Consider the following 22,438-nt stretch of genomic DNA (forward strand, 5'->3'; position numbering starts at 1 on the left):
CAATGGGCAGCCATTGTTCAATGGTTTCTCAGGCTTAAATTAACAACATTTCATAGTTACTGGGCTAGACTTGGGCTCACTGCACTTAATTTGAGGTTGTGGCTTTGTTGCCTCACAGGCGACTTCTGAAAGCAATTCTTCCTCCTTTGATCTACACTTTGCCTTCACTAGCCTTTGGTGCTGTGGGAGAGCAGCTTATATAGTGCTCCATTTTGCACCTCAAATGAGGAACTGCATTAACAGTGCCAGCTGCCGTCTCTTCCACCACATACTGCTGCAGAGTACAAAGCGGATGGAGGCGGAAATCTCTCTTGGGCACTGGTACTAATTTTGGTGCATGTTGTCCATTCTTTTTGGGGTATGTCATTTGGGTAGAGATGAGGACTTCAAACTTTTCTAACATCATCAATGTGGTATGTCAAGTTTGCCACATGTACTATCTGGCTGAAGGTTTGCAGTTTTTAACATTGCGGTTACATCTTGGAAGTCCTTGACATACTTGCATGCCATGGATGAACGAACTACGGGCATTGTTGCTAAGTTTGCAGATGATACAAAGATAGGTGGAGAAACAGATAACGTTGAGGAAATGGGGAGGCTGCAGAAGGACTTGGACAGGCTAGGAGAGTGGGCAAAAGTGCCAGATGAAATACGATGTGGGAAAGCATGAGGTTATGCACTTTGATAGGAAGAATGGACATGTAGACTATTTCTAAGTCAGTAAAGGCTTGAGAATTCACACAAGGTGTTAGGAATCCTAGTTTAGGATTCACTTTAGGTTAATATGCAGGTTCAGTTGACAGTTAGGAAGGCAAATGCAATGTTAGCATTCATTTTGAGAGGGCTGGAATACAAGAGCAGAAATGTACTGCTGAGACTGTGTAATAGAATAGAATAGACATTTATTGTCACAATTCCTCCAATCCTTCAGAAATATTCTTTCACTTCAGTCCCTTGGATCCTGCAGCAAGATCTTCGGGTAAGAGGGAGATACCTGGAGTGGGATTGGAATAAAGGTTGGGGGCTGGCACTAGGTGCAAACTTCCCAGGGCTCTGACCATTCTGCTTGCTCCTCAGGAAACAATGGAGATTTTTTTTTTGATTAGATTCCCTACAGTGTGGAAAGCCGCCCTTCGGCCAACACCAACCCACTGAAGAGGAACCCACCCAGACCCATTCCCCTACCCTATACTTAGCCCTGACTAATGCATCTAACACTATGGGCAATTTAGCTTGGCCAATTCAGCTGACCAGCACATCTTTGGACTGTGGGAGGAAACTGGAGCACCCAGAGGAAACCCACCAGACACGGGGAAAATGTGCAAACTCCACACAGACAGTCGCTCGAGGTGGGAATCAAACCCGGGTCCCTGGTGCTGTGAGGCAGCAGTGCTAACCACTGAGCCACTGTGTTGTCCCAATTTCAACCATTCTGACCCTGTGCTCTCACCACGCACATTTTGACTAATCTGGAAAGCTGGAAATTTGGAAATAGTTTGCGAATGGTGAGGTTGAGTAAATTTCTACAAAACCTACTGCTACAGCAAGTAGGTGTCCAACCTTCTGGCAGCTTCCTCAGCCCACTGCAAGCAGATCCCTTATATAAAAAACTCCCCCCTCCCCCCATTTGTTACTTTAATTTCAGAAATTGTGAGCTGCAACATCAAATAATACAGCGCAGAATATAATCTTTCACATTAGAAATCATACCTCTCAGTGTCACCAGAGGTTTAAAATGCATCAGTCAGGAAAAACAGGCATCATACATCAGGTATCTGTCATATCATATGTATATGGTACACACATCTGAGCATACAAAGTAGCCTCAGTGTTTCAAAGATATCAGAACATCGCTATCTGTAGCCAGGAAAACTAGCATGTGGTGGAGCCGGTGGGGGGTGGGGTGGTGGGGGGTGAAGGCTCAGATTGCAATCTGCAGTCCTTTGTTTTTACCTTGTTAAATGAACAAAACAGGTACATTAGAAATGCTTTAAGTTCATTGTTGAGAATTGTGAGGCAATGTATTTTGGTAGAAGAAACATGAAGAGACAATACAAGCTCAATGATACAACTTTGAGAGGAGTAGAGGAACAGAGAGATCGTAGGGTTCACGCCAATGATTCTCTGAAGGTAACCAGGCAAGCTGAAATAGTTGTTAATAAAGCCTGTAGGATTCTTGGGTTTATAAATAGAGGATGATAGTATAAAAGCAAGGAAGGGACACTACATCACTACGAACCATTGGTCAGACCACATTTGGAGTAATGTAACAATCTGAGCATCTTATTTAAGGAAGGATTTAAAGCCATGGAGAGAGTGCAGAGGAGATTTACTAGAATGACAGCAGGAATGAGGGATTTTAGATGCAAAGAAACATTAGAGAAATTGGATTTATTTTCCTTGGAGCAGAGAATATTAAGAGGTGACATGATTAGATTTAGATTAGATTACTTACAGTGTGGAAACAGGGCCTTCGGCCCAACAAGTCCACACTGACCCGCCGAAGCGCAACTCATCCATACCCCTACATTACCCCTTCACCTAACACTACAGGTTAAATGTGACCTGCACATTTTTGGACTGTGGGAGGAAACTGGAGCAGCCGGAGGAAACTCATGCAGACGCGAGGAGAATGTGCAAACTCCACACAGTCAGTCGCCTGAGGCGGGAATTGAACCCGGGTCTCTGATGCTGTGAGACAGCAGTGCTAACCACTATGCCACTGTGCCACCCACATGCCACCATGCCGCCCACAATTATTGAAGTGTAAAAAATTATGTAACAATTTTGACAGGGTAAAGAAGGATATTCTGTTTCCTATGTTATTCTGTTTGCTATGACCAGGAGTGAGATGAGGAAAAAGTTATTTTTTCAGAGAATTATTAAGATTTGGAATCATTGTCTGGGAGCGTGATGGAGGCAGATTCCAATAAGGTTTCAAAGAAGAGCTGGATACATATTTGAAAGTGTTAACTTTAGAGGACTGAGAACATAGGGCTGCAGCTCGGTAGCTCTTCTGGGAGTCAGTATAGATGTGATGGGTCAAATGGCCTCCTTCTGTACTGTAAAATTCTATGATTCAATATCTTTTGAGAACTGTACAACTAATATCCCTTATACATTATATTTAATAAGAGGATTATGATTGCTAGAATCTAACAATTAGGAATTGTGTCAATTTTCATGAACATTTTTCTTCACTAATTATCTTTTATTGTTTTATTATTCAGCTGGAAACAGATACCTGAGTAAGTATCTGACTAAAACAATTCATTCAGTGGAATGTGCAATTGCAAAGCCATATCCTCATGAAGCAATGTATTTACCTTCCCCATGCAGGACCTGCTGGCATTATGGACTGTTCTGTTAACTTGATGTTTTTGGTGGATGGATCATGGAACATGGGCCTCGAGGGATTCCTTCAAGCTAAAGCTTTTATTAAAAGATTTCTTCGGTCCATTTTGAGTTCTTCAGCAAGACTTCTAGTGGGATTTGCTCAGTATAGTGACAACGTTTGTATTGAGATTGGATTGGGACAGTACAGTGACTTCAATAATTTGTTAAAGGCAATTGATAGCATATCCTTTAATGGCGGTAAGACTTTCACTGGAAAGGCCCTGCAATATGTAGCAGAAAATGGTTTCAGTGAAGACTCTCGAACGAATGTTCCTCATGTTCTCGTAGTATTTTCCAATTCTAAATCTCATGATTCAGTGCTACTCGCTGCACAACACACCAAAGAAAAGGAGATATTTATTCTCTCCATTGGAAAAAAATACATAAAAAATCAACTGAACCATATAGCTGGAGACAGTCAGCTGGCATTTGCATATAATGAACCCCAGGAACTTTACAGTAAGGTTTTGGAGCTCAGGACAAAGATATGTGGATTTAACATGCCTGGTAAGTTGCCTTATTATGTGTTGGTGGTCGGAGTTTAATTATGTACTTTTTTAGCGTAGATTTTAATGAGATTTGGGTGGGTACATGAAAAGGTGACTTGCTGCAGCCGAAATGAGACTTTGGTTATTTTACTTTGAGACAATGGCAATGCCCGTACCCAGTTTGAGGCAGCAGTAAGAGAATGATTTCACTATGTAAAATAACTTGTCCCCAGATCTAATGCTGTATCTAGCTATTCAATAGGTATGAATTCTGAGCGTTATATTCTCTTAATATCTTCATATTTTCAGTAATGTCTGGTAGAGTCAAAATGTGAAGTAAAAAATGTATGAAGTAGAAGTCTAGAGACATTCCCTTTCATTCTTGGTGAAGAAAATAGCATAGAGGAAATTTTCTGCTGTGGCATGTCTGGCTACAAAGTTGAACTTTCAGTAAGAGGTAAGAAGTTAGAAGTTTTATCTTGGACCTCAAGGTTCAAGTAACCACAGGCGGTAATCCCTGTCATTATACTGGATGCTGGCTATTAGCGATCTGCGGCACTAAGCTCACAGTGTATTTTGGAGCCAGTGACAAGTGATGTATTTTAAATATCTATACCATTAGGGATAAATCTCAGTTAGTCAACAGCCACTGGCTTTGGCTGTCTGTGGCTGTCCAAGCTGCTCCTGGATATTCCAGGATGGTCACACCTTTGCAAGAAGATTGGAGCTCGAAGATCTGGGTCCCTTTCCTCTTCAGAGGAGGGTAACCATTTCTTTGCTTTTCATGAAGGAATGGCAGTATTCTCTTTGCATTCTCATTTGTGACTCACCTGAATACGCCTGTCTGAATCTATCATTGATTTTTATAAGGGAGCACCTTTTTGCTGGTGCACGTAGATGCCAGGATGTGGTTGGTGAGAATGTGGCAGCAGCATGTGGATCTCCAATTGGATAGGCAGTCACCGGCATTGTGGACCTCTTCCTCTAAGGCACCCTCTTTAATGTGAAGATTAAAGATTAGTTTAGTTGTGAGCTTAGTTACATTTGCCTCTGCTTTGTAATCCAGAAAGGAGGCTCAGGATGCCTAATTTGCCTTTGTCAACCTTCTCCCACTACCTTGACTCCAACCCACCCTCCCTACTGGATCTCCATTTGTCTATATTTGTGTATCTATTGCTTCTTTCCTATGCACTTGGGGGTTTTCAGTGATTCACTGGTCAATTGTGCAGCACTGCTGGAATTCATCAGTTGCTGAAACCCATCCCCCCATCCATTTCTGAGTTCCAGATTGACACCCTCCTCACATCTTCCACTCTCCAGATCCTGCTTGACTGTGAAAACTGCTGACTATTCCAGGATTATCTTGGAGTAACTTTGGCTTTGCTGAACTTGCCCTGTTTCTGCTTCCTCAGCTGTTGCAGTCTCTCCCTGTCAATAATCACATTTCAGCTGCAGGATGACTAACTGTGCATTCTTAAAATGATAGTAGTAAGCTCAATTGTCTTCAATATTTCTATACATTTGGATCTTCTATTCCTCAGGCGTCTTTGCACGAAATTCAAGTCTGCATTGCTGCTCACCAGAGGGTATTTCCCTGGTTGTCACCTCATGCTATCTGCCACTTCTGTCAGTGTGTGGTTCAGAGTGAGGGTTGTTAGAGATACCTCCCTTCCACCAATCCTCATTTTATCATTAGACAGATCTTCGAGAAAATATTGATAGTGATAGAGAGTGCACTATCACAGAGTCTACAGGAAAAGGCACTGTTCTTAGTTAACAAAATGGTTAATTACATGATAGCAATAACTCCAACTATATTATAAGTCAGACTACTAGGAGTCTCAGGATCTGTAAGCTGCTGTAGAAATCATTGCTTCCAGCCACTAACTGTGTCACTTCACCAGAAACTCAATGTAATATAAACATTAACTTCTTTGAAATCTTATACAATACCTTCTCACCTATCTCCATTACTCTCATCTCTAATAACATTTGTAAGTGCTCAGAAACCTCTGTCAATAAGTTTGAGAACATCTGCTTGGCTGTTTCTGTCACTTCAATCCCTTTTTCTACCTCACTTTTACTAAGGTTTCCCCTTACTTTGCTGTAACCTTCCATTTTTCTCTAATGTCTCTCTAGTCACCCTGTCAGGCTCATCTTATCTATGAGATTTACTTCCAGGTCTCTCAAACCTCTTTGTCACTAATTTACTGAATATTAAAGGATTGGACACTCTGGAGGCAGGAAACATGTTTCCGCTGATGGGTGAGTGCCAAACCAGAGGACACAGCTTAAAAATATAGGGTAGACCATTTAGGACAGAGATGAGGAGAAACGTCTTCACCCAGAGAGTGGTGGCTGTATAGAATGCTCTGCCCCAGAGGGCAGTGGAGGCCCAGTCTCTGGAGTCATTTAAGAAAGAGTTGGATAGAGCTCTCAAGGATAGTGGAATCAAGGGTTATGGAGGTAAGGCAGGAAGAGGATACTGATTAAGGATGATCAGCCATGATCATATTGAATGGTGGTGCAGGCTCGAAGGGCAGAATGACCTACTCCTGCACCTATTGTCTATTGTCTGATATCCAGCATCTCTTCCTGGGTCTCATGTTAATCAATCGATTAGAGCTTTACTCTTGCCAATTAGTTTTTTCTTCAGATTTGCCAGCATTAACCATCCCCTCAAGAAGTCCTTTCATCTCTTCACCATTTCAAAGTACCATTTCTGTCTTTCCCTTTCTAAAGTTCTTGAAGCTTTTTCATTTCCTGAATCCATGTATTCCAAGTTTGAATCTCTCCAGTGAGGTGTCAATTCTTGCCATTGTGCCAAATTGCCTCTTGTCAAAGTAACGAAACAGTGTCTAAATGACTATCCATCCCCACTCTTTCTCAACCAGACTGCAGTTTTAATTACGGTTCACCATAACCTCCTCCTCCAAAATCATTCTGCTGTCATCCAGCAGTACTTTCACATGGTTCTATTCTTCATGCTTTAATTATAGCCAGAGAATGGTCTGTGGCGGCTCCTCTTCCTGCCCTTGCACTGTTAAGAATCCCCTAAGATTCTACAATACTGATAACATTCGCCCTTCCAAATTTGCTTCTGTGGAAGAAAACAAGAGCTTGTGCAAAAACTCTGTGAAAATATGAAAAATCCAGACATCCTTTGTTTCATAAGGCAAAGAACTGTAGCTGCTGGAGATTTGAAACAAAAACAGAAATTGTTAGCGAAACTCAGCAGGTCTGATGAAGAATCAGCCAGACATGCCAATTTTCACCAGTAATCTTTGTTTTCATTTGACATACTTCGTTTGAATTTTCTATCACCTTGGGGCTTATAGCAGAAGCTGGAAAGTAAAGATTCATATACAAGGTGCTAATAATGGCATTGATATAAATGTAGTTATGTTTACAGACTTAGAGGTAAATTGACAGATAATAGATTATGATTATAGTGGAATATAAACACGAATATGTCAGTGTGTGACTTCATTGTTTTACAGGTTGTTTTTCCAAGTCTTTAGATCTAGTATTTACTGTGGATGCTTCTGGTCAAGTTGGAAGACAGAATTTTCGTCAAATAAAAGGGTTTGTGAGGAGCATTGTTTCACATTTTGACATCGACAGAGACCTTACACAGGTTGCTATGGTGATCTACAGCAACAAGCCCCGAACTCTCTTTAACTTGGATTCATTTGACAGTGAAGGAAAAATTAAAAGGGCAATCAGCTCAGGCCCATTTCTGGATGGGAGTGCTCACACTGGGAAAGCTCTTAAATACATACTGGAGGATACCTTAAGTATCAAGAAGGGAGCAAGGCCAGGAATCCACAAGGTGGTTGTGGTAATTACTAATGGACAGAGTTCAGATGATATTGTTCCCAATGCTGAAAAACTCAGACGAAATGGGATTACCATAATTGCACTGGGAATGGTGGACTCTCAGGCAACAGCACTCCTCAGAGTTGCAGGAAGCCACAGGCTTGTGATTCCTGTTCGTTCCTACAAAAATCTTAAACATTATGAAGTCAAATTGGTACGGAAAATATGTGAAGGTAAGCTGCACTTACCCTGCTTTTAAGCTGGCAGAGAACTGTTATACGAGATTTTATTTTAGCGTGGTGAATGTGTGCAGGGCTGATAATAGGAGAAAGTGAGAACTGCAGGTGCTTCCTGACGAAGGGCATATGCTTGAAACGTGGGTTCTCCTGCTCCTCGGATGCTGCCTGACCAGCTGTGCCTTTCCAGCACCATACTCTCAACGCAGGGCATATAATGGAACTATGAGAAAGTGAAGACTGCAGATGCTGGAGATCAGAGTCAAAGAGTGTGGTGCCAACAAAGGACAGCCTGTCAGCCAGCATATGAGGAGCAGGAGAGATGATATTTCAGGCATAAGCCCTTCTTCAAGAATGTGGCTTGTGGGCTAAGATGGCTGAAAGATAAATGGGAGAGGGTGGAGCTGGGGGCAAGGTAGCTGGGAATGCAGTAGGTAGATGAAGGTGGGGGTGAAAGTGATAGGTGGGAGAGGAGGGTGGAGCAGATAGAAAGGAAAATGGGCAGGTAGGACCATTCAAGAGGGCAGTTGGGAGGTTGGTTCTTGGATAAGGTGGGGGGCGGGGAAATGGGGAAACTGGCAAAATCCACATTGATCCCATGTAGTTGGAGAGTCCAAAGAAGGAAGAATAGGCATTCTTCCTCCAGGCATTGAGTAGTTAGGGTTTGGTGATGGAGGAGGCCCAGGACCTGCATGTGTTTGGCAGAGTGGGAGGTTGTCCCAGAGATGTTCTCTGAAATGATTTGCCAGTTGGCATCTTGTCTCCCCAATGTAGAGGAGACCACATCAGATACAACGGATGCAGCAGATAATGTGTGTGGTAGTACATTTCTGTCAGATATTGAAGGATGCTTTGGGGCCTTGGATGGAGGTGAGGAGGGAGGTGTGGGCGCAGGTTTTGAACTTCATGCAATGGCTGGGAGGGGAGGGTGGGTTGGTGGGGGGCATGGACCTAACAAGGGAGGTGCAGAAAGAATGGCCTCTCCAAAATGCAGATAGAAATGGGGAGGGAAATATATCGCTGGTAGTGGAGTCTGTTTGTTGGTGGAAAAGGCGGAAGATGATGTAGTGTATCTGGAGATTGGAAGGTCAGGACCAGGGCAGTTCTGACCTTGTTGCGGTTGGAGAGGTGGGGTTCAAGGGGAGAGGTGCAGCAAGTGGAGGAGATGCACAAGAGGGCATCATCGACCCATGTGGGAGGGGAAATTGCTGTCTTTGAAGAAGGAGGCCATCTGGGATTTCTATAGTGATCCTTCTGGGAGAAGATGCAGTGGAGGCAGAGGAATTGAAAGTAAGGGATAGAATTTTTATAAGAGGCAGGATAGGAGGAGATGTAGTCCAGGTAGCTGTGGGTTTGTAGTGGATGTCTGTGTGGAGTCGGTTGCCAGAAATGGAGAGGTCCAGGAAGGGGAGGGAGCTGTCTGAGCTGGTACAGTTGAAGTGGAGGTCAGGGTGGAAGATGCTTATGAAGTTGATGAACTGTTCAACTTCCCCGTGGGAGCACGAGGTGGTGCCAATACAGTCTTCAATGTAGTGGAGAAAAAGGTGGGGAATGGTGCTGGTGTAGCTGTGACAGATGGATTATTCCACATACCTGATGAAGAGGCAGGCATAGCTGGGGTCCATGCGAGTTCCCGTAGCTAACCCTCTGGTCTGGAGGTAGTGGAAGGATTGGAAGGAGAAATTGTTGAGGGTGAGGCCCAGTTCAGCCAATTGAATAAGAGTGTCAGTGGAGGGGTACTGGTTGGGTCGGCATGAGAGGAAGAAATGGAGAGTTTGGAGGCCTATGTCATGGCTGATGAACATGCACAGGGATTGGATGTCCATGGTGAAGTTAGGGCATTGGGGGCCAGGGAAATGAAATCATGGAGGAGGTGGTGTCCCAAATGTAGTTGGGCAGATCCTGGACTAAGTGGGACAGAGTGGTGTCAAGATATGCAGAGATAAGTTCAGTGAGGCAGAAGCAGGCTGAGACAATGGGTCAACCAGGGCTATGTATGAGAAGCCTCAGCCATAGACAGAGTCCATAGTATATTATTTCATCTTGGTCTATAGCATTCTTATAATCTTCAATCTCATTGTTACCAAGTACATATCCAACATTGATGTTTGAAGTCTGCTTTGAAGCAAGGCAAGACATGGCATCAGCTTTTGCTGAAAGTCTTTTAGAGTCATAGAGTCCTACAGCACAGAAAGATCCTTTGGACCAACTCATACATGCTGACTAGATATCTATAATTAATCTCTTTCCATTTGCCAGCACTTAGCCCATATCGCTCTAAACCCTTCCTATTCATATACCCATCAAAATGCCTTTTAAGGTTACAACTGTATCAGCTTTTACCCCTTCGTCTGGCAGCTCATTCCATACATGCAACACCCTCTGTGTGAAAACCTTGCTACTTAGATCCCTGCTGAACTTTTCCCCTTTCACCTTCAACCTATGCCCTGTAGTTTTGGACTCCCCTACCCTAGTGTTACCAGACTTTGGTTAATCAACTTATCCATCCCTTCATGGTTGTATAAACCTCTATAAAGTCACCCCTCGGCCTCCAACACTCCAGGGAAAATAGCCCCAGCCTATTCAGCCTCTCTCCATAGCTCAAACCCTCCAACCCCGGCAGCATCATTTAAAATCTTTTCTGCACCCTTTCAAGTTTACCATAATCTTTGCTATGGCAGGGAGACCAGAATTGAACACAATATTCCAAAAATGGCCTAACCAAAGTCCTGTAAAGCTAAAACATGACATCCTAATTCCTATACTCAATACACTGACCAATGATGGCAAGTGTACCAAACATTTCTTCACTACCCTGTTTGTCTGCAACTCAAACTTCAAAGAACAATGAACTTGCACCCCATGGTCTCTCTGTGCAGCAACACTCCCCAGGACCTTACCATTAAGTCCTGCCCTGATTTGCCTTACCAAAATGAAATAACCCACATTCATTTAGATTAAACTCCATCTGCCACTACTCGGCCCATAGGCCCATCTAATCAAAATCCTGCTGTACCCTGAGATAACCTTCCACACTTTCTTTGGAGAATAGTTGTCATGAATGGAAGGGGCATTTTTTAATGTTTCAAACTAATCAGGGTTCATTGTTCATGAGGCATGGAGCAACATATATGCACTGCATAAAGAAATTATCAATACAGGTACAGGAGCATGATGCTAGTGCCAGTGCCCCTACCTCTGGGCTTGGAGGCCTAGGTTCAATCTCACCTGCACCAGAAGTGTTTAATAACATCTCTAAACAGGTTGATCAAAATATTATTGTATTGCTTGTACCTGCTAAATCAGCAGGAGGTACCAGCAGAATTCAACAGAACTTTTTTTCATAGAATCCCGACAGTGTGGAAGCAGGCCATTCACCCCACGGAGTCCACACAAACCCTCTGAAGAGCATCCACCCAGATCCACTCTCCTACTCTATCCCTGTAACCCTATATGTTCCCATGGCTAACCCACCTAACCTGCACATCCCTGGACACTATGGGGCAATTTAGCATGGTCAATCCACCTAACCTGCACATTTTTGTTTAGTGTGAAGAAACCAGAACATCTGGAGGAAACCCAAGCAGATATGGGGAGAACATGTAAACATCACAGAAACAGTCACCCAGGGCTGAAATCAAACCTGGGTCCCTGGCGCTGTGAGGCATTAATGCTAACTACTGAGCCACCGTGCTGCCTTCTGTGGAATATTGGCTGGTCATTCAGGTTGTTGATTGTCTCATAGCAATGAGGTGATAATAGACATAAGAAATTTAATGGTATAATTCCTAAATAAAAAGATTTCATTACCACAAAGGCAACTAAATTACGCAATATTATTTAAAGCAATATATACACCAAATAAACCTAATAGTATGTATTGTAAACCTGAGTAGGGCATTAAGGGACTGAAGCCAAATGAAAGAATTGGTATTATATCACAGTACTTCAACAGTAAATCACTAAACTTAAGAACTAGCTAAATATATCACATACTTTAAAAGCTGAGGAATATAGAATATGCTGGGTAGCAGAGTGACAAAACGTCAAGCTGGGAGATGTTGATAGAAAGAAGAAAGAGGGCCAGAAGTTGGAAACAGAGTGGGCAGGATTTGAGCTCATTATTAGAGCAAATTAACTAGAGCAAGATTAAGGATCAATTTACAGAAGGTGCCTTTAAAAGAATGGAGAATGCTGGCAGAAATGATGCTCATCGTAACTACAAGGTACATTGTTAAATGGGAACCCAGTGAGCAGAGAATGAGGCAGTGAAGACTTGAGGATCAGAAGGATGGATAGATAAAGAATCATACAGAGGCACTTTGGCCCAACAAGTCTGTCCTGCCAAAAATATGCGACTAGCTAAATGAGCCCCACTTACCTGAATATTATGACACTTCAAGTGTTTATCCAAGTACTTTTTCACAGGTAAAATAAAGAACTGCAGATGCTGGAGATCTGAAACAAAAACAGAAATTGCTGGAGGAAGTCTGACAGCATCTTTGGGAGGAAAGCAGCATTCACAATTTCAATCTAGTGACTCTTCATCAGAACTGCTAGGAAAAAGTGGTATTTATACAATTATACTAGAAAATAGCTGATGTAATTCCTTTATTCAAAAAGAGTGCAAGGTGGAAAGCAGTTAGCTTAACATCTGTCATAGGGAAAATGTTAGATCTATTATTAAAGATATTGTCACAAGGCAATCAGGGTAATTAGGCAAATGGCTTTGTCAAAAGGAAATCATGTGTACCTAATTTATTGGAGATTTTTTGAAGAAATATCTTGGCGCCTTCTTGTGGAGCAGTGGTAGTGGCTCTACCCCTGTACCAGGATGCCCAGATTCAAGCCCCACCTGCTCCAGGTGTGTCTAATGACTTTTCTAAACAGGTTGATTAGAAAAGGTGGTGAAGAAGTGACTAGTGTTGTAGAGAAAGGGGTATTAGTGGATGTATCGAACTGAGATTCCTGGAAGGCATTTGATAAAGTGGATTCTTAAAGCTCATAGTGCAGATGGCAATAGATTTACATGGATAGAAGATTGGCTGGAGGATATCACAGGTGATGTGCGACAAGGGTCATTGTTGGAGCCTGCACTCTACAATTTATAAAACAGATCTGAATGAAAGAATTGAAGATGTGGTTCCTGAATTTACTGACATCACAAAGATAGGTGAGAAAATAAGTTGTGAAAAGGACATCAGGAACCTACAAAGGGGTATACATGGGTTAAGTGAATGTGCAAAGAGTTGACAAATGGGCTGGACAAATGTAGGGAAGTATGAAATTGTCTATTTTGGTTGAAAGAATAAAGAAGAATCACATTAGTTAAATGGTGAGTGGTTGCAAAGCTCAAAGATGTAGAGAGTTCTGACTATCCCTAGTGCATGAATTGTAGAAGGTTAGTATGCAGATACAGCAAGCAATCAGGAAGCCAATAGAATGTAATGTTTTATTGTGAGAGGAATTAGATGCAGGAGCTGGGAGGTCATGCTTAGGTTATACAGTATTGATATGACCACATCTGGAGTACTGTGTACAGAATTGGTCAGTGTACTTGCAGTTGTTTTGGAAGCAGTTCAGAGACGCTTTACTAGACTAATACCTGGAATGAGTGGATTGCCTTATGAGGAAAGACTGGACAGACTTGATCTCCATCCTCTGAATTTAGAAAAGTCAGACATGACTTAATTGAAACATATAAGATCCCGATGGGACTTGATTATATTATAAACCCCCTAATAGTCAGAGAGAAATTGAGAAACAATTTTTTAAAGGAGATCTTAGTCATCTGTAAGAATAATAGGGTGGTTGTGGTAGGGATTTTAACTTTCCAAACATAGTCTGGGGCTGTCATAGTGTTAAGGGTTTAGATGAAGAAGAATTTGTTAAGTGTGTCCAAGAAAATTTTCTGATTCAGTATGTGGATGCACCTATTAGAGAAGGTGCAAAACTTGACCTACTCTTGGGAAATAAGGCAGGACAGGTGACTGAGGTGTCAGTGGGGGACCACTTTGGGGCCAACGACCATAATTCTATTAGATTTAAAATAGTGATGGAAAATGATGGACCAGATCTAAAAGCTGAAGTCCTAAATTAGAGAAAGGCCAATTTTGAAGTTATTAGGCAAGAACCTTCGAAAGCTGATTGGTAGGTAAAGGGACGGCTGGAAAATGGGAAGCCCTCAGAAATGAGATAACGAGAGTCCAGAGAAAGTATATTCCTGTTAGGGTGAAAGGAAAGGCTGGTAGGTGTAGGGAATGTTCGATGACTAAAGAAACTGAGGGTTTGGTTGAGAAAAAGAAGGAAGCATATGTCATGTATAGACAGGATAGATCGAGTGAATCCTTAGAAGAATATAAAGGCAGTAGGAGTATACTTAAGAGGGAAATCAGGAGGGCAAAATGGGGACATGAGATAGCTTTGGCAAATAGAATTAAGGAGAATATATTAAGGACAAAAGTGTAACTAGGGAGAGAATAGGGCCCCTCAAAAATCAGCAAGGCAGCCTAACTGTGGAGCGCAGGAGATTGGGAGATACTAAACGAGTATTTTACATCAGTATGTACTGTGGAAATGGACATGGGAGACATAGAATGTAGGGAAATAGATGGTGACATCTTGAAAAATGCCCATATTACAGAGGAGGAAGTGCTGGATGTCTTGAAATGCATAGAAGTGGATAAATCCCCAGGACTAGCTCAGGTACCCTAACTCTGTGGAAGGTAAGGAAGAGATTGCTGGGCCTCTTGCTGAGATATTTGTATCAACAATAGTCACAGGTGCCGGAAGACTGGAGGTTGGCAAACGTGGTGCCACTGTTTAAGAAGGGTGATACGGACAAGCTTGTAACGTCGATGGTGGGCAAGTTGTTGGAGGGAATCCTGAGGGATAGGATGTAAATATATTTGGAAAGGCAAGGACTGATTAGAGGTAGATGACATGGCTTTGTGGGTGGGAAATCATGTCTCACAAATTTGATTGAGTTTTTTGAAGAAGTAACAAAGAGGATTCATGAGGGCAGAGCAGTAGATGTGATCTATATGGACTTCAGTAAGGCGTTCGACAAGGTTTCCCATAGGAGACTGGTTAGCAAGGTTAGATCTCATGGAATACAGAGAGAACTAACCATTTGGATACAGAACTGGCTCAAAGGTAGAAGACAGAGGGTGGTGGTGGAGGGTTGTTTTTCAGACTGGAGGCCTGTGACCAGTGGAGTGCCCCAAGGATCGGTGTTAGATGCACTATTTTTCATCATTTGTATAAATGATTTGGATTTGAGCATAAGAGGTATAGTTAGTAAGCTTGCAGATGACACCAAAATTGGAAGTGTCGTCGACAGCGAAGAAGGTTATCTCAGATTACAACGGGATCTTGATCAGATGGGCTGGTGGACTGAGAAGTGGCAGATGGAGTTTAATTTAGATAAATGTGAGGTGATGCATTTTGTGAAAGCAAATCTTAAGAGGACTTATACATTTAATTGTAATGTCCTGGGGAGTGTTGCTGAACAAAGAGACCTTGGACTGCAGCTTCATAGCTCCTTGAAAGTGGAGTCACAGGTAGATAGGATAATGAAGAAGGCGTTTGGTATGTTTTCCTTTATTGGTCAGAGTATTGAGTACAGGAGTTGGGAGGTCATGTTGCGGTTGTACAGGACATTGGTTAAGCCACTGTTAGAATTTTGCTTGCAATTCTGGGCTCCTTCCTATCGGAAAGATGTTGTGAAAGTTGAAAGGGTTCAGAAAAAATTTACAAGGATGTTGCCAAAATTGGAGGATTTGAGTTATAAGGAGAGGTTGAACAGGCTGGGGCTATTTTCCCTGGAGCACTGGAGTCTGAGGGGTGACCTTATAGAGGTTTATAAAATCTTGAGAGGCATGGATAGGATAAATAGACAAGTCTTTTCGCTGGAGTGGGTGAGTCCAGAACTAGAGGGCATAGGTTTAGGGTGAGAGGGGAAAGATATAAAAGAGACCTAAGGGGGAAGCTTTTCATGCTGAGGGTATAGAATGAGCCGCCAGAGGAAGTGGTGGAGGCTGGTATAATTGCAACATTTAACAGGCATTTGGATGGGTATATGAATAGGAAGAGTTTGGAGGGATATGGGCCGGGTGCTGGCAGGTGAGACTAGATTGGGTTGGGATATCTAGTCAGCATGGACAGGTTGGACCGAAGGGTCTGTTTCCATGCTATACATCTCTATGACTCTAAGAGAAGAACTACCCTCTGTGATTATGGATGTGGCCATCATGCAATCCTCTGACCCAGAGCATCGATACAAAGCAGCCCATTGTTTAATGGGTCCATAGTGGAGCAGATGACAGCCTTCCTGAAGATAAGGTTCTTATTTTTGGAGCAGGCTGGTAAAGCCTTGCCACACGTGTCAGACAGTTCTTCTCAGTACACCTGGACCAGGCAATGAGGAGATGTGATGGTGGTTGAAGAGGTGGGAGAACAGAATCAATCTTCCAAGGAGGAAGATGAGAACAACAAATTAGTCACGAATAGAGAGCAGCAGCCAGGCAGGAGTTAATTAACACTCGGAGGTTCCAGTAGCTGAGAGTTTGGTGCAGAGATCACTCATTGACTACAAACGTGTTGCCGCTTGAAAAGCAAGCAGTACAGTCCTGTATTAAATAATGAAAAGATGCTGGGCATTGGCGAAAGATTAGCACTCCCTTGGACAAAGCTGTAAGATGGCACGTGGCTCAGGATGGATAAGCCCTGCACCTTGGTTCTTAAACAATGATAGATATATTGTATGCACATTGAAATGTAATCTCAGAACTTATTTGCATAAAAAAGCATTGCTTTGTGGTTGTCATCTTACTAAGAACATTGTGAAGGGCAGCCCTGGGCTTCCAATGCTTAAGTGCAAGGCTGTGCTTCAGAGATGGTGTCAAAGATCCCAGAGTATCCAGGTAGTGATGAGAACTTCTGCCAATGTCAAATGGGAAATTTGATGGGGGCAGAGGTGTACCATAATCGAAAGATAATGTGGTGAGTTTAGGACGAGAACATAAGAAAACCCAGAAACTCACCAAAAATGACACTTAGCCAATTTTTGTTAAGAATCAGTTCTGTATGACATTACAGCAGGTAGTGCTTGAAGCAATCCTCAGTATTAACCTTAAACACATTTACATATTCCTCTGTGTGGGTGCTGGATAGATAGAGAATGTCCAAAATACAGTGCACCTGTCCATTAGGTAACACAGTAGTAGCTATTATCATTATCATAGATCCTGTGATCTTGCAAACTGGATGCTGGATTTTTATAAATCACATGATTTCTGCAGTGATTGTAACAAGATCAGCCAGCCGGACCTCATAGACTGACTGGACCAGACTAACAGCCTGAATCAAGGCGCCCTGGCTGACAAATATAAACAGCTGTGTGTTAGATGTACTGACACTTTGGTACCTGACTCTGTATGAGGCCATACTAAAAGTCAAGAATATCTGGTTGGGGTAGACTAGTTGGACCGAAGGGTTTGTTTCTGTGTTGTGTAACTCTGACTCCATCACTATCCACCTCTAAATAAAGGGCAACTTGGTAACAGAAGACTGGCCTCTGTAGAGTTAGTTAAGTTTTTAATCCTTTTTCTCAGTAACTCAATTCTGCAATACTCAAAGTAAGGATCAAAATAACATGCAAAAATATGCAATTAATATAATTAAATGTATATATATTGAATTGTCTTTATGTTTTTAAATGCCTTCATTTGAAGTTTCACTTAAAGCCTGTTCCGAACTCCTGGAATTATTTTTGCCCAGATTTGTGACTGCACTGAATTTAATTTGCATGCTCTCAGTATATACCTAGTTTGTAAAGATGGAGTAGCACTGTCCAGTCCACTCTCTTGGTGGAATGTCTTTCTTTGTCTTCTTGCAGACCCTGCCTAGTAACTTTGCTTCAAATTAACCTGAAAAACAAAAGGACAATTTCAAAAGTTTCCCTGAGGTATTTATTTTCTCTCCTGTTTTTCTTAAAATAGAGTTCGTCTGTATGTAAATCAGTAAAGAGAACTGTTATAGATTTTCTGTTTTATGAAGTTTAGAAAATGGAAATGAAATTAAAGAATAATTTTTCTTCATGATTTCAAAACAAATCTTTTGAATTTTTAAGTAAACTAATTATCTCCATCAGAAAGTATTAACGCTAATAGAATATATCACTGTGATTCTAATAACCAAGAAGGACAGGAATAGTGACAGCATTTTTTTCATATTGGCATTAAGTTATTTTTTAGAGCAGGAAGTTTAATTTTGAAAATGGCTGAAACCTTTGGAAGGAAACAGGAAGTAGGATTGGATAAGGAAGAAACAAACTGGTTAAGGTGTTAAGGCGATAAGTAAAAGTAGAGGGAAGAATTTACAAGATGCATTGTAGAAACTCATCAATGCTGCTTTGACAGCTTTTTCTGAACTTGCAATGTCTAACGCTTCGAAGCACAGGGCATTGAAAACACCGCCATCTGTAAGTTCCCCTCCAAGTCACACGCCATCTTGGCTTGGAACTGTGCCACTATTCCTTCACTGTGGTTGGTTCAAAATGCTTGACCTACCTCCTCGACAGTATTGTATTGTGACCACACCCCAACGACTGCAGTGTTTCAAGACAGCAGCTTACCCCCACTTTCTCAAAGGTACTTAGGGATGGACAATAAATGTTGGCCTAGCCAATGTTACCATATTCCATGACAGCATAAATAAATTGTAGTAAATCCATCAATTTGCAGCATTAAGTGCATATTAGTAAATTTCCTGTGACAATATTAAAGTTTAAGTCAGTATGTGGGATACAGTTCAACCATATTGATGGTATTTATTGATTTAACAGGGCCACTTCAGCAATATTCACAAGACCCAATCTTCTGAGATATGCAGACATACTTAAAAAATATTGTTCAGCTGAAGAAAACCGGAATAATGGGAATGACATTTAAATGGACAACCAGTGGAAGTTCCACCTTCTGCTTTTTGATGTGAGAAACCTTCGGATTGATCACAATTTTGAAAATCTGGTTTATTGTTTTGAATTCTAGGAAAAGCAACAGAGATATTTACTTTTTATTTCTCACTGCCTACTTTTTTGTTTAAATAAACATGTTCTGTGTCGTTTGTATCTCCTTTGCCATGTAGTCTGCTTCAGAGACCATCTATCGTCTAATTGCATGGCCACCATCACAATGTCAGATCTTATACTGAGCTATTTTAGAACAGTTGTGGTTGTATATGTTCTGATAGAATACAGAATACACAGTGTACTGAAAAAAAGGTATTTATTTCTTACAAAATGTCCAATAATAAATCGTAATGCTTTTCATTTTTAACTTGACAGCAAAATGCAATTTGACAGCTGTATTTTAACACTGATTTGCAATATATTTGCTCTCTTTACCCATTAGTAAACAATACCAAGAAATAAATCAATCCAAAATTGCATCACCAGAATTTATAAATCACATTTAACCTAGCTTAGTAAAGTCCACTAAAATTTAAATAGTTTTCTTCGAGATGTGGACATTTAAATTATTGAAACAATACTGCAATCAAACTTCAACAGACTGATGGGAGACAAGAATATGTCAGTTGTAATAATAATGTGGATGCGCAACAGGATATCCACTTTGGTATGAGGAAACAAAGGTATTTGGTAAATGGTGAGAGTTTGGGAAAGTTAATGTTGAATGGCACCTGGGTTTCTTTGTTCATAAGTCACTGAAAACTAGTAGGCAGTGCAGCAAATTATTCAGAAGGCAAATGGTATGTTGGCCTTTATCGCAAGAGGACTTGAATACAGAAATAAAGATACCTTACTTAAATTGTATAGAACTTTGTTTACTCCAGATATGGTCTCCTGTCTTTCAGTTCTGGTCTCCTTACCAAAGAAAGGACATATCTTTACTAGAGAGTTCACCAGACTGATCTTGGGGATCATGGGACTCGCCTGTGAGATGAGATTAAGGACATTGAACCTACATTAATTTGCGTTTAAAAGAATAAGAGGTGATCTCAGTGAAATGTATAAAGTTTTCAAAAAGCTAGACGGTGTAGTTACAGAAATGATATTTCCCTAGGTGGGAGGGTCTAGAACTAATGAACTCAGGCTCAGAATAAGGGTCAAGCCATTTAGGCCTAACGTAAGAAGGAATTTCTTCAAGCCGGGGTGGGGGGGGGGGGGGGGGGGGGGGGGGGTTGGTGAGGAATGAATGTTTGGAATTTCTTTTTCTTCTGAGAGGGCCATGAAAGCTCAATCATTGAGCAACATCGATCAATTTTTAGAAAGCAATGATATTGGAAGATGTGGAGATAGTGTGAGAACATGACATTGAGGTGAATGATCAGCCAGGATGTAACATGATAGAGCAAGCTTAAGATGTTGAATAGCTACTTCTGCTTTTGTCTTCATGTGCAATGCTTTATCTCATGCTTGAAGCTAATACTGCGATCTGCACATTGAGGTAATAGTCTGGAGTATCAGGCTGTGGGTGTCCCTGAGGCTGGTTAGTCTTTATCACAAAGTAGTGCTCTTTAGCTCCTTATATGCTATAACACCTCTTTATTTATATCTCGACGTGGATTGTCAAGCAGAGCTCTCCAGTGCAATGTCTGATAGCTGATCATTTGGGACTGGTATCTTCTCTCCTACTGATAACAGTATCATGGGATCATGATATACATGAATCCCATTAGATCATGTGTACCCTCTCGAAAAGTGTTATCCAATAACATAAATCAAGTAGAATAAATCTTATCTAGTTTTTGTCATGTCTTAAAATTATGTCAGAATTTTCAGTTTGAAAGGTATATGTTATCATATGTTGGTCTCTTTTCCTTAAGATGCAAAATTTGTTCATATTGTTTTAAAACATACTAATTTTTTAAAAGACATAAAAATTCAAATTACTCTTAGCATTTGCTGCTTTAAGTGGGAGTTAACTTGGTGCATTTTAACACATTTTGATGCATGTCAAACAGATCAAGGTTAGAGTACACACCATTTATTATCTAATCCAAAGGTTCCACATCCTAAATAGCTCTTAGTCAAAATAAATAACATTCTGTTACTCAATCATGACTTAACTCCTGGCCCACCTCAAATCCCATCCTCTTTGAGCTTATCCAAAATACAGCTGCATGGCTCTGAACTCACAGAGTTATGTTCATCCACTACCTTTGCTTGACAAACAACACTGGCACTTTGTTAAAAGCAATACCTCAGTCTTAAAATTCTCTTGTTTACAAATCATTCCATGCCCTCAGCCCTCCCAAATTATGGATTCCTTTAGCTCATAAACCTCCAAATTATCTATTTTCAACCAATTCTGGCTTGAGCATTCCAATTGTTGGTCAAGCCTTCAACTGACTAGATCCTAAACTCTAGAATTCCCTCCCTAAACCTTTGTTTCTCTATCGCTTTCTCCTTCAAGGTGCTTTTAAAGGTGACAATCTTTTACAATACATTTTAATGCTCTGGACAATACAGTTGAATGAACTACAGCTAAACTTGCAGATGACATAAAAGTAGATGGGAAGGCAAATGGTGAGTATAATCCAAAGAATCTCCAGAGGGATGCAGACAGGTTAACTGACTGGGCAACAACTTGGCAGATAGAAAGCAATATGGGAAAGTGTGATGTGATATTTGGCAGGAAGAATAAAGGAGATCAATATTATTTATATGGGAAAAGACAGGAGAAAACTACAGCACAGACTGATTTGGGAGTCCTTGGAATAAATGACAAAAAGCCAGAATTGAAGTTCACTGGGTGATAGGGAAGCCAAATGCAACATTGGCCTGTATTTCAAAGGGAATGCATAATAAAGATAGGGAGGTCTCGCTAAAACCATACAAGACACTAGTTAGACCACACCTAGAATATGGTGAACAGTTTGGTCCCCTTATCTAAGGAAAGATTGAAAGCAATAAGGAGGAGCTTCACCAGGTGGATCCTGAGTATGGAGGGATTTTTTTTATAAAGAGAGATCGATTAAGTTGGGCTTATACTCACTGGAAGGATGAGAGAAGACCTGACTGAAACACAGATACGTCGTTAGGGCCTTGAAAAAATGTGGAGAAATGTTTTCCTCTTTTGGAAGATTCTAGAACCAGATGGTATAATCTTAGAGTAAGGGGTCACATATGTAGGACAGAGATGAGGAAGAATTTTTTTGCACTGAGGGTAGTGAATCTATGCAATTCTTTATCCAGACAGTTGCAGAGGTTGGCTTAAGGCTGAGACAGACAGACAGACTTTTAATCAGGAAAGGGATTGAGGCTTGTGGAGATAAGTGGAAAGTAGAGTTGGGGATTATCAGATCAGTCATGATCACATTGAATAGCGGAGCTAACTTAATGAACTAAGTGGCTTAATCCTGCTCCTAAGTCCTATGGTCCTTCCTCTTCTGTAGTTCAATATTTGGCCCATATGTGTTGTTTTCCTACTAGAGCGAACAGCCAATGGGAAACTTCAAACCAGCATCTACAGG

General features: G+C 41.3%; 1 protein-coding gene across 1 annotated transcript in view; it reads left to right on the forward strand.

Annotated features, from left to right (window-relative positions):
* Positions 1-22,438, forward strand: part of LOC132818454 (von Willebrand factor A domain-containing protein 2-like) — a 46,412-nt gene that overhangs the window by 18,315 nt on the left and 5,659 nt on the right. Inside the window, exons 11-13 of the mRNA XM_060829554.1 lie at positions 3,231-3,248; positions 3,340-3,903; positions 7,385-7,936. Of these exons, the coding sequence (XP_060685537.1) occupies positions 3,231-3,248; positions 3,340-3,903; positions 7,385-7,936 (1,134 nt within the window). The remainder of the gene's footprint in view (positions 1-3,230; positions 3,249-3,339; positions 3,904-7,384; positions 7,937-22,438) is intronic.

This window comes from Hemiscyllium ocellatum, chromosome 1, assembly GCF_020745735.1.
Source record: "Hemiscyllium ocellatum isolate sHemOce1 chromosome 1, sHemOce1.pat.X.cur, whole genome shotgun sequence".
Lineage (NCBI taxonomy): Eukaryota > Metazoa > Chordata > Chondrichthyes > Orectolobiformes > Hemiscylliidae > Hemiscyllium > Hemiscyllium ocellatum.